The following is a 15,770-nucleotide window of genomic DNA, read 5'->3' on the forward strand; positions in this document are numbered from 1 at the left end:
ATTAACATGTATGCATACAATTTTAATGTTATTTGTTAATAACAAAATAGTTTCTACTTATGGAAAGGCTTGGAATTTAAAAATTACTGCAACATACAGTCTGTGAGGCTATTGGATAGTTTCTTATATTAGAGATGTTAAAAGTCTCTGGATAATTTCTGTTCATGACAGGGAAAATAGGAGAAGGGAGATTGATGAGGCAAATAGCAGAGACTTTTCCTGTAATCAACAAAACAACAGTTAAAAATGATAGACATCCAAATAAAAGCTCATGACTGGTAAGATCTGCTGACCTTCTTAGCAACTAAAAAATCAAAGTGTCCTTTGAAGAGCTGGATTTGGAAGCAGAAAGAGATGGAGAAACATCTGAGAGATAATGAGAGGAAAAAGAGGTGAGAAACAAATAATTGATGCCTGGTGTCGATACCAGAACTCACGCACTTGTGATGTTATGGTATTCTCTTATATTGTACCAATACTGTTTGTGTATGAATGTGATAAACAAATCAGAGGCAGATTGGGGGAGATTTCTGGTGGCACAGGAAAAAGTGGCTATGGAATAGCTAACTGGGGGAACCAGTTTCTACATCTGTAAATTGTTTCCTCTGTAACTAAACAAAATGCAAATCACTGAGCTTCCTGGATGGCAATCTGCTCAGTAGTGGCATCATCAGATTTATTCAGTTGTGCTGTATTGTACAAACCACTGCTTTTGTTACAATTTAATCTCTCTTTTTAATAAACTACTACCAAACACAGAAGTGTTTCTATGTTTACATGCACTTACAGAGCTCAAAATCTAAGAATTGTGAGGTCTTTCCATACTACACTTGTGCACACAGACAGATACCCTTTTCCTTCACCTATAAATCCCAAAGTCCAAATCTTCTCAAAGACATTTGGACTTCTCTTGCCAACCCTGATGAACTGTGTTAATGAAAATCATAGAGTCATAGAATCATAGAATAGTTTGGGTTGGAAGGGACCTTTAAAGGTCATCTAGTCCAACCCCCCTGCAATGACCAGGGACATCTTCAACTAGATCAGGTTGCTCAGAGCCCCATCCAGCCTGACCTTGAATGTTTACAGGAATGGGGCACCTACCACCTCTCTGGGCAACCTGCTCCAGTGCCTCACCACGCTCATCATGAAAAATTTCTTCCTTATACCTAGTAAACATACAGACACTTCTGTGTTTGGTTGTTGCACATATAAATATTCAATGCATATACATACACATCAGTCAGACATGTACAAACATATCCCTTTGATACTTTGCTTTCCACATTCTGTTGTTGCTATGATTAGTTTTGTCAGACTTCTGATTTAAGAACTTGTAGTCAGGGTTTCAGCTGCTCTTCCACCTCCCAGGCTACACGTACAGCTCTGCTCCTGACATGCCTTCTTTTCTGTTCCCGCTTGACTTCTGCCTCACATTCTCTTCTCTTCCATACTATTTTAAGATGTCATTCCAAATTATGAAGCATCTTTGACAGGTAACATAATGTTCAGTGACTATTCAAGTAATATCAGCATTTTTTCCCTACTAAGTATTTCAGGATTTCTCAGTTTCAAAAGTGTTGTGATTGGGGTGATGGAGCAGCACTCTGCTACGTAGGACTACAGTCTGAAGCAAGAATTCCTCAGTTAAGCCATATGCTTTTTAAAATTGGAGACCAGAAATAGCACTTCTAAGACAGTTACTTTGCAATGTTCACCTTGACCCTGCAGCCAAGTTTTCAGTGTCTGGATTTTTCTAACAAAGTTTATACAGCTGACAAGTAGGATATGTGAGCTTAGAAACAAGAGTGTTTTGTCCTTTTCATGTTTAAATAGCTGTATTCCTACTTCATTAATCAAAGCAGAGAGAGGAAGAAAACACAGTGGATCATTAAGAAAAGGTCTCTTCCGTGTTTTAATATTATCAAATAGTTGTCCAAATAGTAATACAAATGAAGGGTGTTTTGTTTGTTGTGATGCAGTCACATTGTATTTTACAGGGTCAGAAATGGCCTGCTTTGGGAAAAGTATGAAGAGGTCAGGAACAGATACTATCAAGGATGGACCTAAGGGCTTTTGCAGACTGATGGCCAGGGACCATGCCACTTGAAAGCAGCTGGGGGGAAGGGGGAGGCAGGGCCATGTTGCTCTGCATCGCAGTGCCTGAGCAGCAGTGGTGGCCCATGCATGAGAATCACTGTTGCATGGGCATGGCACCAAAGATGAACTACAAATATACTATAGACTCTTCATGATGTTTTGTGAAATTACCAGAAGACTCAGATTTTCTTCAGAGACCACACAAGTGATCACAATTTTAGTAAAAATCTGAGAATTTTGGACATCGCTATCAGAATTGAAATTGGTAGACACTAAAGGCCTTTGAAAAATCTGCTTCTGTATTGTCTACTAAGTGCTGAGAAAATTTTTGATTGCTTGGGTAGCAAAATACAGGAAGTAAGAGCAACAAAAATAAATAGACTGCATTCCTCTTAGAGCAAAGCTGTCTAAATAATAGCTTTATTAATTTTGTAAAGTTGGTGAAAGCATAAGGGAAGTGGGGAGAGGAGGATGACCTAGATAAGAAAATTAACAACATGAGATCAACACTGAAGTATCTAGTTAGTAGGATCTGCCCCAGAGTGGAAAAAGAAAGAAATCACAGGACTGATAGAAACCTGTATTGATGTAAAAAAAATTGCTGTAAATAACAGTACTTTCCAATTACCATTTAACTACCACACTGGTGTAAAGGATTTAACCATTCTGTGGATTATTACACTGGCCTTCATTTTCAATGTTTCTTTAGCCACAGTTGCATTATCATTCTGTAAAGGTCTGGGAGAAGAGGGGAAGTATAGTTGGCTTCCTGCCAGTTTAACTCAAACGAGAAGTCTGGACTTTTGAACTGTTTCTGTGTTTAGTATTTTTCCCACTTCTTTGGTTTCTTCAAAGCTAGCGCTGTAGAATTCATTGGACTAATTATTGCAGGTTCATCCTGAAATTCTGTGTCACTTTCTACTGTTCCCTGGAACAGAAGGTGGCCGCTTTGACAGAATAGATGCCTTTGAGATAAGACATGCATGATGTTAGATGTCATTGTTGATAGACCGTGTAACCATATGACCATGTAAGTGCCATATAATCCTCTTGTGCCACATAACCCAGTGACTGCAGTTGAAGAGGAATTCCCATGTCAAGATTTTTCACAGAGCCTTACTGCTTACTCCACCATAATAAGCTGAAGCTTTAGGAAGCAAACCCAAACCTAAGCCATTCTGCTGGCACTCAGTCTTCTCTTTTCTAAATTAAATCTTACGTCTTTCCACGAATTCTCCTACAGAGACCTCCTTTCTGTAAAAAAAAGAGCAGAAGTGTTACTTCTTCTCTGTGTTTACCATTTTCCTATTGTCTTTTCTTCTGCAGCATGCTGGTACTGATTCCTGATGGATTTGTGATCCACCAAAACTCCAGATTGCTTTTTCCTGTCCTGTTGTGTAGGGACTGACTCTCCACTTGTAACTGTGCATTTGGTTTTCCCACCTGAGTGCACATATCCTTTTATAATTGCATCTACTTTTTCTTCCATACTTTTCTCAAGATAATTCTTAATTCCAAGTCTGGCCTCCCAGCCTATTTCCTTCCCCTTCCACATCAGTATCAAGTTTAAGTTCATTAAGCATTCTCTTTTTTCCTTCATTCGAGTCATAAATAAAGAACTGAGCAGCGCAGAAACCAAGGCAGATCCCAGCAAAACCAGGTTCCTTCTTCTATTTTTTCCCTCTATTGTGACAGCGGCCCTTTGATAACCAGTCTGTCTTGGAATATGCTCTTCCAACAGTTTTGCATCTCCCTTGCAATTATTTTGTCTTGACCACGTATTCTTTAGGTAATTTATGAAAATACAAAAGGATACAGTTTCAGAAGCCTATCTGAAGATACATGGTATTTAGAGCTTCTCATCTGTCCAGAAGCCATAAAAGCTTATTTTACATTGGTCTGACAGTATTTATCCTTGAAAAATCATGTTGGCTGTTACTCATCTCTCTGTTACATTCTACCTGCTTCCAACTTGTTTGTTTGATTATGAATTGATAGGATTTATTGGCGTTCAGAAGACACGGTTTGGAACCGATAGACAAAATGAGGTTGATTGCTCTGCCAACATTTCTACCAAGAGAGTTTGAAGGGCAGCACTCAGAACTCCTACAGGGTCTGTGGTTGACTTCTGCACGCTCAAAGGTACCAATCCAATAAAAACCAGTCTTAGCCAGATCAGCCCATGCAATACTCATTTACAAAGTATATTTGTTTCATATATATCACCCCACTCTTACTGTAAAAAAAGCCTATGCTTTTGGACCTCCTCTCCCTTATTCCTCTTTGAGGGAGATGCAGACATGATATATTGCCAGTGCAAAAGGGTAAAAAAGAAGAGGGAAGAGAAACTTCTGTCTTAAACTCACTTTCATTTCCAGAATTATGGAATAGTTATTAATATGTGTGCTGTGTTCACATTGCCTGGAACTTCACTGATCCATTCCTGGGTCCATATAATCCATGTATTTTTGTAAGTCTTAAATTCCTTTACTCACAAAAGGTATTTATAGCTGCAAAATACTATTTCATACAGAGAGTTTACTGTCATTTACCTCATACCTTTTAGCCTTTCTTCACACTGTCCTTTTCTCATCTGGCTACACTTTTATTTATATTACATTTATTTTGTTAATGAGTGGAACTGCTTCAGCCATCGCATCTGTAAATGTTGAGTGTGGGTTTGGCCTTTAGTCAGTTATGCTAGCATTTTTGCTAGCATTAAGAATTTTTTTTCTCCTAATTTCCAAACCTGTAAACTCAGAGTGGGATAGAAAGTGAGTGAAACTAGAATCTTTCTTGCTCCTGTGTCCACAGCTGTAACGAAATGGCAAAGGTCAGCTCTGGGATCCACCTGTACCATCTACAATTACATTCTCCCTAACTGAATTTCCTGAGGAACTCTGCTGCCTCCTGTTTGTCTAGGTATAACTGATAGAGGCATGCAGCCAGGTGTAATAAAAGGGGGGTTTTTTAATAGCCCTGATTTGAAAAAGCATCATTTTCCATCCTTGAACACCAAGAACTTCACAAATTTCATCTAAAACTGTGCACATTGAGCTGGGAGGGGCAGACAAAACAATCTACAGAAATGTTAAACATGAGGTTACATCCCTCCTTCTGTAGGGTTTAGGCTCCCCTTTTCAATTGGAATCTGTAGGTAAGTATAATTCCAGTCATTCCTTACAATAAAAAAAAAAAAAGGCAAAATTGCAATAAAAGATTTGTTTAAAAATATTGCTAGGAGAGTAGTATATTCTAGTGATAGATGGATTAGATCAGATATTTACCCAGGAACTGGGAGTTTCACTTCCTTTCAGCCTGGAAGGTTAAATCCACATTAGCCATGAGCGTTATACCTGTAAATTCTGATTGCATGCCCACTTTGTTTTTCTGAAGCAAAGCTACTGCAAGAATTGATTGCAGAACTGCAAAATTAATTCTCCTAGAAAAAAGAGAAAAAAGTGATTCACTCAGTAAGTTAATAGAGCATTCGTAATGGGTGAGGTGACTCCTGCTTCCTTATCCCTGCTTCCAGGACTTCACACAATCACTAGGTTAAAAAAAAGAAAAAGAAAAAACAAACTTAAGAAACAGCTCATGGAGTAGACACCAGAATGTGTGATGGGAATCCAGATTTCTTAACCATACCAGTATTAGAAGCATTTTGCAGAGCAGCAGTGGGAAGGTAGAAGAAATTAGAAACACACTATGTATTTGGTTGGGGAAGAACTGCAGGAGGTACAAGTGGAACCATGGAATGTAGCGACAACTGAATTAACTAAATACTGTAGTGTATATAAAATGTAATTAATTTGTTTAGGAATATCTTTCAGTCTCTGTGGATAAGGTAATGGATGTACCTTATAAAACTAAATAAACTGATAGCAATATAATTAATGCACTTTCCCCAAGAGTAGACACATACCTTAAGTAACATGATAGTCACCTGGATGAGTGCTCTGACTTTCTTCACAAAGTCAAGAAATGTTCCAGTTTATTCCCATCAACCAGGAGCCCTAGCCAACAGTCAGCCTCATCCAGTCCAAGCCTGAACCCTAACTGATCATACAAGTTGGGGCTGCTCAGATGGACATTGGTCTGGGGTTGGCCAGGATTGCCAGGCTGGACCCATTGCTGAGCTTTTATTGGAACAGCAAGGACCAAAGAGATGTATTGCTGGGTCTGTAGTGATTTGGGGTTAGTGCCACCTTCTGCAGTGTTCCCACAAACCTAGAATTACAGTGGGAGCTGTCAGGAACTGCTGAGCTAGAAATTAGGACTGATAATGTAGTGGTCAGTGTCTGAAGCTCAAGAATTTCACGTGACAAAGACCACTCAGGTTGTGGTTTGGAGATGACAGTAGTTGCGAAGCGTTAAGTTCACACTTTGAAATGCTTGCAGTGCTGTGAAATGCTTATGTTTGATAGTAGCGTATGGTGTTAGGTGTATGTTAGGTAGGTGTTTATTTTTTGAGACTGACTAGTCAGTAGAGCTCCCTATTGTTGTTCCTGATGCAGGGGAAGTACAAAACATTTGCTGAGGTGAGTACATGAGTAGGGGTAAGCTATTCAGCTTTGCTCAGACACAGAAGGCTCTCTATTCCTGGAAAATGTGATGGCAAAGGCCTTTTGGATTTGAGGTAAGAGTACAAGTTTCTGTTAATGTAAGAATGAAGAGAATGTTTTTGATCGTTACTTTTCAGAGTGAAATTCCACTGTGAAGGAAAAAAGAAAATAATGCCTGATGCGGATGCCTGCTAATCATTGTTGTTAAGTTTAGGCAGACAGGGATGGAGTTACTCTGCAGATACATTGTTTATCGTGGCTTGGAGCAAGAATGATTAGATTGAGAGGCTTAGGTCTCTCTTTCACAATTTCCCAAACCCACTGGTGTCATACCAATTAACATGGTCCAGCTTTTTTCTTCTTCTGATTGTACCTTCCAAGAAACATTTCTGTGAAGCTTTTTTTTCTCCTACAACTTTGTTGCAATATTCTAAACTGATTTCGTTGTACACAATCTAACTTCATTCCTTCTGGTTAGACTTAGCTGGACGTCTCTCTCAAATTATTTATGATCTATTCCTGGTTTCCTCATTGAATAGAGCAGGTGGCATATAATTGCTCATAAATATAGTACTTTCTGTCTCATCTTTGTTTTCATAGCCTTGAATGTTTTATCAACTTAGCTAGTAAGGCTTTATGCTTGGAAATAGCGAAGTGTGAGGAAAAGAGATATATTAGATCTTCTATGCAATGAATCAAAATCAGGCATTCAGAGTCCACTGTAGGCTGTGAACCCAATGAAATCATTGGGAAAGAATTTCAGTAAATGCAGTAACTGAGTTGAAGTGTGAGTTGAAGTTTAGCTTTGAAAATTACAGAGACTGGAAGCGAGGTTTAAAAATAGTAAGATAAGCTGACTGACTTAAAAAAAAAAAAAAGTACATGAAGTACATGGACACCATAGCAAAGAAAGTAGAATTTCTCTCATAGAAGAGGGAAAAAGATGGAAAACTCCGTGAAGGAGAAATTTTGTGATGCTGTTGACCAGCAGATAGTACATGGCAGGAAGGATTTTATCTGTCTTTAAGCGTCTGCTGTATAGGTGCATGAGCGAAGATAATCTTCTTAAGTTTCTGCATGCAGATATATATTATCTATAGTACTTTGGTTATTCTTAACAACTGGACCAGTACCACAACAGTCTCAAAGATTAGGCAGGGATGCTTCAGCACCTGGTGGAGGAAAATAATGGACTACATTTGTAGAATGAAAGGGGTGTTGGTACAATGATATGGAGAGACAACTAAGTGAAATGTTTGAAAAAAAATTCCAGACAGGGAGATGGATAGCTCAGGGAAACAGCCTCTCAAATGACATGTTTTTTCATACTTCAAACTTGCCAGAAAAAATGCAAGTAAATATAAAACTGGTAGGAAGCCGTCTACTGGCTGGGGAAAACAACCTAGATGATTTAATAGACTTTTTGTGTCTAACATCTGGATTCAGGGAGTTAAACTGAGCTAGTGGCATTCTGAATCTCCTGATCTGGTGCTAAATCAGGAAAACTAGGAATTCACAAAATGCACAGCTGCACCAATAACATTAGAAGGCAAGATGCATTGAAACTGATAGTCACTCACCAAATAACATGAAACTTATTTTGTTAAATTCAAAATAAGAAAATCATCAGACTGGAAGAGACCTCAGAAGAGGACTTAAAACATTCCATCATTCATAACAGGTGTCTGTCTAGTCTTGTCCAGTGGTGGAGATGCCACAGCCTCCTGGCTGCTCTGTTCAGCTCATGATCTCAGCACCTCACCTGAAGCTTCTTTTCTAGAATGTAAGCTCAGTACTACCTCCCCTACCCACTACAGCCATGAAGCCCATTTGGAGACTGTTACCATATGTATCCTACAGCCTCTCTTGCTTATGCTTCCTCCTTTGCCCCAGTCTTAATTTTGAAATTTCTAGATCAAAGAAGGGTTTAAACTCTTCAATCTTTCCTTATTGGCCATGGCTTCAACATGTCTAATCATCCTATTTGCATGGTCTCCAATTGTGTCAAAACTTCCTTCATGGAAACCCACACAGAACTGCAGCTGCAGTCTTACCAAAACTGAGAAAGCAGAAGTTAAACTTTGTTTTGGATATCTGCCTATTTGTGTACCTTGGTGTGGCATCTGCTACTTTCATAACAGCACTGCCTCATGGACTCTTGTTCAGACTGACCCACTGTAATAACTCCTGTATCTTTTTTAAAACCTGCTATATAGGCTATATCTCTCTCTTTCTATGCAGTTGATTATTTGTGTCCAAATATAGAGTTTGCAGTTTTCCTCATAGAAATTTCATCCCGGTTTTCTTCTGTCTGTTTCTTCCATTTGGCTGGTGATTCAGCAGATTTGGTGTACTCTCCCAAGTATTCTTTTAAAAGTATTTAGTGGATAGAATTGCCAAACATCATAAACTGGGACTAATGGCTCATTATACCATATCCCAAGGCAATTAAATCTGTACTTTATTTAAAAGGGTCTGGATTTTACGTGAAGGTAAAAAAAAAGGAGCGTAGATAGTTCTTCTCGGTTGTGTAGAAAAGGAGCCCTCTTTGTATGTGTAACAACACAGTGGTTTTTCAACACTTTTTAATATAAGCCTGAAGCATTCTTAAACACTATTTCTAAGCTTTTATTTCAAGACTTAGCTGTGGTTTGTAGCTCATAAGCATCCTGCCCCACATTTCTTAGAGAATGTAGTAGAGAAGAACTTGAACCATTGGTGCAATTAGGTGGCAAGTGGAGCAGAAGTCTTGTCAATCCTCATTGCTGAGTGTTCCTCTAATGACTCTCATGGTGGCCATATTTGCAGTGGAAATAAATACTTTCTTTTCATTTGCTTGAAATACCTTTCTTGGGTACAATTGCTTCCTTCTTGTTAACCAGATCCTCTGAAGGACTTGCACAGGTACAAGAAAATTGCTAGTTTAATGGAACAGCTCCACCTTCAAAATACTCAGCCAGCTTATCTTCAGATGTCAAAAAAGCTGCTGGCTGATACTCACAAGAATTACCTAAGCAGAAATTACTCGCACTGTTATGCCATCTCTCCTTTCCCCACTTCTTTAATTCTGGGTTATGTTCACCTTTTCTGTTGTTTGACTGGTAGACTGGGTTGTAAATTTCCAGGAGAATATTAGCCTGCTTATAGTTTGTACAGCACCTAAAGGACTTGCTATGAACAACTGACATAGCTTTGGAACATGCCACAATGCAAATAGCAATGAAAAGCTAATCAGTGGACCGAAGTGGTGGGAAGGTTCAATATGCAGTCATACTTAATCCTGGAGGCATGGGATTGCATTTGCAAAGTAATTCCTCACATACACTATTATTCTTCTATAAACTTCAATCAATTTTCTAAATAGGTTTTCCATAACAAAAAGATACCTTTCTGTAGAAAAATACCATGTAAAATACCCGATTCTAGGTTGTTCGAAATGTGGGCTTCAAAAACTGAGAATAAGGAACTGTAATTTGTAAAGTATGCTTTTTTTCCCCAAGGATCAACAATTAGTTCTTTGCTAAGCAATATAATTAATCAAGAAAAGAAGAGATTAAACATTACCTGCCATGTTGTGTTGTCATCACTTGTTGTCTTCTTACTGAATGAAATGCTTGTATAACTACATATTATAATATTTTTAGGCTGAGATTTTACTGGAATGATTTACTGCCTTTATACATGAAACCATATTGACTTCAAGGAAAAGAGTCTTCTCATTTGAACAAAGAAGTATAGTCAATTTTTTTCCATGTTTTCTACTTCCTTTGTCCATTGCAGAACTTGTAAATTGATATGCGGCCTTCAGGAATTAAATGTTTATATAATAAAACTAAAAATATTCTTGTCAAAGCAAAGTTGAATTTAGCAGGGTTGCTCACTTTATACATGTGCGAAGTATAATTGTTGATTTTAGTTTAGCTGAAGTATTTCAGTATTGAAGAAGCTGAAGCACAAGAGAATGTGAAGATAATGGTTGTCAATATTGCCTACCTTAAGTAATTACACTTTTCTTCGTAGGTTCTAGAAACATTCTCATGTAATTAAAGAAGTTTTTTGGGTTTTGGGGGGGGTGTTTGTACAAAAAAAGAAGTTGGATTCTTGACAAACTGTTCACAAGAAATTTGCAGTTTTCCTAAACTGGAAATTGTTCTTTGAATAATTTATGAAATTATTTGGAAAGTGCTTTGAGATATGGCATATCTGTATTTTGAGTGGCATTTGTTGGTTTTAATTGCAGCCCTGTTCATATATTTCCATTCATGCTTGTGTACACCAATTAAATAAAAAAAACCCTAGTTTTTCTGACCAGATACCCATAATGACTCTCAGAATACATCACTGTGCTGAACTTTCTTTGAACATATTTACTGGAAAATTCCTGGAAGGGAAAGGAACATAAACATCATATAACCACAGGAAAAGCAAAGAGCACAAGTACTCTCTTAAATTCCGTATTCTCAGGATTTGGCATGGGTTTTGCTTCCAGTATGAAAAAACTGTATGACATCTTTCTGGTACTTCTGCATCCATTTGATGCCAAACAATACAAATCTGTGGGACATGAAAACAAAACAGTTGGGGGGGGGGGGATTTAATTAATGTTGCTTCTGTATGAATTAGTTGTTTTATTCAGTTGAGTTTTTCTGTGCCTAATTTGCATGGATATGATTTATTCTCAGTTTTTGAATAATGTAATAGGGTTCTTTGTTTCATTTGAAGGGGTAGAGGACCACTGAAGAACACATCTGATGTAATTAATGCAGCAAAAATGATTTCAGAGTCGGGATCAAGGATGGATGTCCTAGCACGGCTGATTGCCAATCAGGTAGGTTATTTATGCAGCAATGCATTGAACTTTGTCACAGACTAATCTGTCCACAGAACCTCCAACGCCTAAGAAGGTCACTTACAAAACCACTTGTGACATTTGTAGATCTACCTGTCTGATTTTCCTTTTCTTCTCAATTTCTGAAGCAATGGATACATAGATCCTGTCTTAACTGTATGTGTGGATTCTCTTCTTCGTATCACATATCAATGTGTCTGTTTATATACACTTACACCCATAAATATATGTGTACTTATATCACAGATGTATATGTACATATATTTATGTACATATGTGTTTGTACATATGTGTATATTTGTGAGCTCCTTTAAGCTGTGAATGAGCATTTTAGAGATATAGCATATATGAATATATATGTATGTATATATAAATATATAGATATATATTCATAGCTCCTTTAAGCTATGAATGCAACATTTTAGATGTATAGTATAGTCCATTCTTGACTTCCTTGGGTAAATTACCCAGAAAAAACTTGAGTTGTTTCAGGTGAGTCAGCTTAGATGTGGGAACACAGGATTGCTGCACTGGCAATAGAGTTCTGCTGAGCAGGATTACTGCTTTGGACAGGTGCTAGGCCTCAGCACCATGCTTAGTAAGGTTACTGACTTCTTCTTCTCTGTCTCTGAAATTATTTATTTTCCACACTAAGCTCTATATATGTTACAGAATCTCTGCTTTTGCTGTACCTAGGTTATCTTTCCTATCTCTCCCCTCCCCAACACTGGCCGTTTCTTTGGAGCATCAATGTCAAATGGTTTGCCATGTAAATACCCTTCTAGATAGTCAGTTTTTGCCTCTACATACCTGCAGTCTCGAGGTGATTTTTTTTTTTTTATTTTTTTTTAGTATTTAAAAGAAATATGTATCATCATCATCAAATGCAAAAGGTTAGAACTATAAGGTCTACTTTATTTCCGTTGGATTTTTAAAGCATCCGATAGCTCAAAAAAAAAAAAATCAAATAACCCAAACTAGGATCTACGTAAATCGATAAGCATGCTCATTTTCCTGGCTAAGACAACTGCATAGCAGCTTAGTAAATGAATACACCAAGCAACTCGTCACATGCAGCCCTCTTTACTAAGTAAGGTTGGTTGTTTTAGGGCCAGACAGTGCCAATAGAACAGTGTAGTGAAATGCCAGTGTGCAAGTATCAAATCTAAAGCATTTATCTTCCTAGTCTTTGTGACTACCTTTAAGGCACAGGGTAGCATGATATAGTCACTGTCTTCCACACCCTCACATACTGTGTCTCTTCCCCTCACTTTTGCTTTTCATATACAATGCTTGCTTTTCTAATATCTATGAAGCAGCAACAATCTGTTAGTGTTTTCTGTCGTATGTCTCTGAATTCCAGACAAGACGACAAAGAATTTCTATTCTCTGTCTATACAGTTGTGATCTGATTTGTGGAAAACCTACGTAAAATGTCTTGAGTCCCCATTTCTGATCTTGACAGATATTCTTCCAGCACACTCTCTTTTCAAGAGCATTAGAGAATGTCTCCTTTCAAGATTTTATCAATTACGAATTAAAATTCAAAGCCGTAACTTGTCACTGATCTATTGCAGAAAACGGTGTGGTATCAAAGCCAAAGATAAGGAAGGGTCATAATCTCTTGCTGTTTTTAGAATAGAGAATCCAGTCTTGCTGAAATATTTCTTTCCTAAAATTTTCCTTTTTCTGTATTATTACAGTGACTCCAGACTAGAAACATGAACAAATTAGTGTGAGGAAAAAGTAGCCGTGAATCATTAGTGCTCATAATTTGTGTGTACCCTCGTAGCTGCTGGGAAATGCGACATCATTCAAGTTATTGTAACCTTTTTACTGGATTCACTCAAATTATTTCCATTTGTCCTAGCTCAGAGCTTGCACACAGTTGATACCCTTGAGCCACCTGACCCCTGGTATTTATTCCCTGTGGCACCTTGTATGCATCTGAAATACACTAGTCAGTTATAGGTGTATTTTAGATGTAATTTCACGTTACAAGCACTAGAAGCAAATGAGCATATACAATTTAAAAAAAAAAAAAAAAAGAACAAACCAAAGCAGCCCTTCCAGTACCTCTGTGGTGAGCACAACTATAATCATTGCTAGACACATGTCAAACTTAGTAAAAAAGAGAATCTTGCTTTTACTCCTCCTATTACAAAGATGCTTAATATGATCCTCTCATTCCTCAGATGGCTAGAAATCTTTTAACTTCTGTAACCTTTTTTCCCCATGCCAAATAATTCTTTAACTTTCAGAGCTCTTTTCTCACTGCATTTTTTTTTTACTCTCCAAGGTATTTGTAAAGACTAATAATTCCTTTTCTCAGCTGTTATTTTGCCAAATTTCCTATGCCTTGCTCTCTTGGGGTCCTAAAATAAAAGCAACTTTACACTCCCCTGGGCTACCCTATAAGTATTTGTTACCACTTCTGATACTGTCATTTCATTAGGCCACATCACTTTACTGTTCACAGTTGCCCCATGACTCAACTATTACTCTGCCTTTGCAGTCAACAAGACCACAGCAATATATGGTAATATTTTCAGTGTTCAAAGCTACATGCAAGGAAGAAAAGCAAAAACCTCGCTCTATTTCCTCTATCTAGCTTCAGACCTGAGCAAGAACCCAAAATAAGCAATCACTGCATAATGAAGAATCATTGTCGTATCTTTGTCCTTTCCCTGTTCATAAAACATTTTCAAATGAATTATTTTGGTTCACACTCCATGTAATTTCAGAGATTCAAAACTGAGAACTGTGGAATTACATCGTTCATACAGTTTTTCTGTTAGGATGAAAAAAAAACCAAACCCAACCACCCTGAAACTGTATTTGAAGTATTTTATAACTCATCAGCCACGACAGCACCTCTCTGATATGTTGTTCTTCATTTCAGATTTTCATAAATCCCTCTTCCTGTCTTTGAAGGAAAGGGACACAGTGTGGTACAATTAGCAGAATTCAGTTATATTTCAGTCTATCCTCACAGCACTTTGAGATGACTCAGAGGTAACAACTGTGAAAATAACCACAGTACAGCATCAACATAAACCTAGGGAAATTAATCACAAGTACCTTGATAATAAATTTAGTTTAAAATAAGATTGTTCCAAATTCATTGTCAAATTTGTGACCGGAAAGCCCTAAGATAATTAAGGCAGTTCGTACATCCTGGTTTTAATGGAATGTGCTGTAGATTAAGATCTTTATTAAAAGCCTCCTCAGTATTCCAACTGTTTTGCACCAGGAGGTGCTGTTCCATTATGATCCCAGTAAGAAAGGCACTCAGACTCTGTGAGGTGTCATTTAAAATGCTATTTGTCAGAGCTAACGCTGTAAGGAAAGAATAGCGTAGATAATCTTACATCCCTTTCAGTGGTAGGAACTGCATGTGGTGTAGCATTGACCGGGCCTCTGATCTGCCCACAGCACGCTGGGCAGACCCTGTCCATAGAAGAGATTCGCCCGTTTTGGCCATTCGAGCTATTACGGGATTTTCTTACAAGGAAACAACTCTTATTAATCATTTCCACTGTCAAACGGGATGTTCACATGAGAACTTCTTTCTGCAGTCCTAGATAAAGGCAGGGATATGCAGGTGGCCTAATCACCAGTACCAAGTGGGAGCTGCCCACAAGCTCCTCTGCTGCCGTATGTTAGCTAGGTGTATGCTGCGGCCAAGGGATTTGTGCACCAAAGCACGGCCTGAAGGCCAAGCGGTATGTGCAGCATAGCGCAGCGCAGCACAGGCCTGGCCCTACTCAGGTTAACTGCCGTGTAGGTCAGTAACTCCTCGATGTACAGTGGTCTCTCGGTCAGGATCAATACATCAATGCAATAAAATGTTAACTACTTTTAAATTCTGGAAGTATAGGGATCAATATGAAATATGATCTCTTTCTATAGAACCAGGTAGTCTCCTGACTTAGAAGCTGATTTTTAAAAGTTTTCCTGAAAGTAAAATTAAAAAGGCATCCTTTAAAATGATTAGCTGATAAATATGATCCAAGCACATGTGCCAAAAAAGATCTCCTGATTACAGGATCATCTTACCTAAAAGCTTACAATTAACAAATAGTGGCAATAAATTATACAATTATATTTATAATAGTGGGTCTGTGTGTGACCCAGTATTAATCACCACGAAGACAGAGTCAGATTCCAGAGAATGCTACTGACTTCATTAGCAAAGGAATGAAATCAAAGTAAAGCAAGAACAATATTGTTTACAGTCAGAATTTCCTGCAGAA

The 15,770-nt window shown here is 38.0% G+C and overlaps 1 protein-coding gene across 2 annotated transcripts in view; it reads left to right on the plus strand.

The window, feature by feature from the left end:
- CTNNA3 (catenin alpha 3) overlaps window positions 1-15,770 on the plus strand; it is a 548,079-nt gene that overhangs the window by 513,828 nt on the left and 18,481 nt on the right. For both annotated transcript variants that reach the window (XM_072870046.1, XM_072870047.1), the window contains exon 15: window positions 11,388-11,493. In XM_072870046.1, the coding sequence (XP_072726147.1) occupies window positions 11,388-11,493 (106 nt within the window). The remainder of the gene's footprint in view (window positions 1-11,387; window positions 11,494-15,770) is intronic.

The sequence above is a fragment of the Ciconia boyciana genome, chromosome 8, assembly GCF_034638445.1.
Source record: "Ciconia boyciana chromosome 8, ASM3463844v1, whole genome shotgun sequence".
NCBI classification, from domain to species: domain Eukaryota; kingdom Metazoa; phylum Chordata; class Aves; order Ciconiiformes; family Ciconiidae; genus Ciconia; species Ciconia boyciana.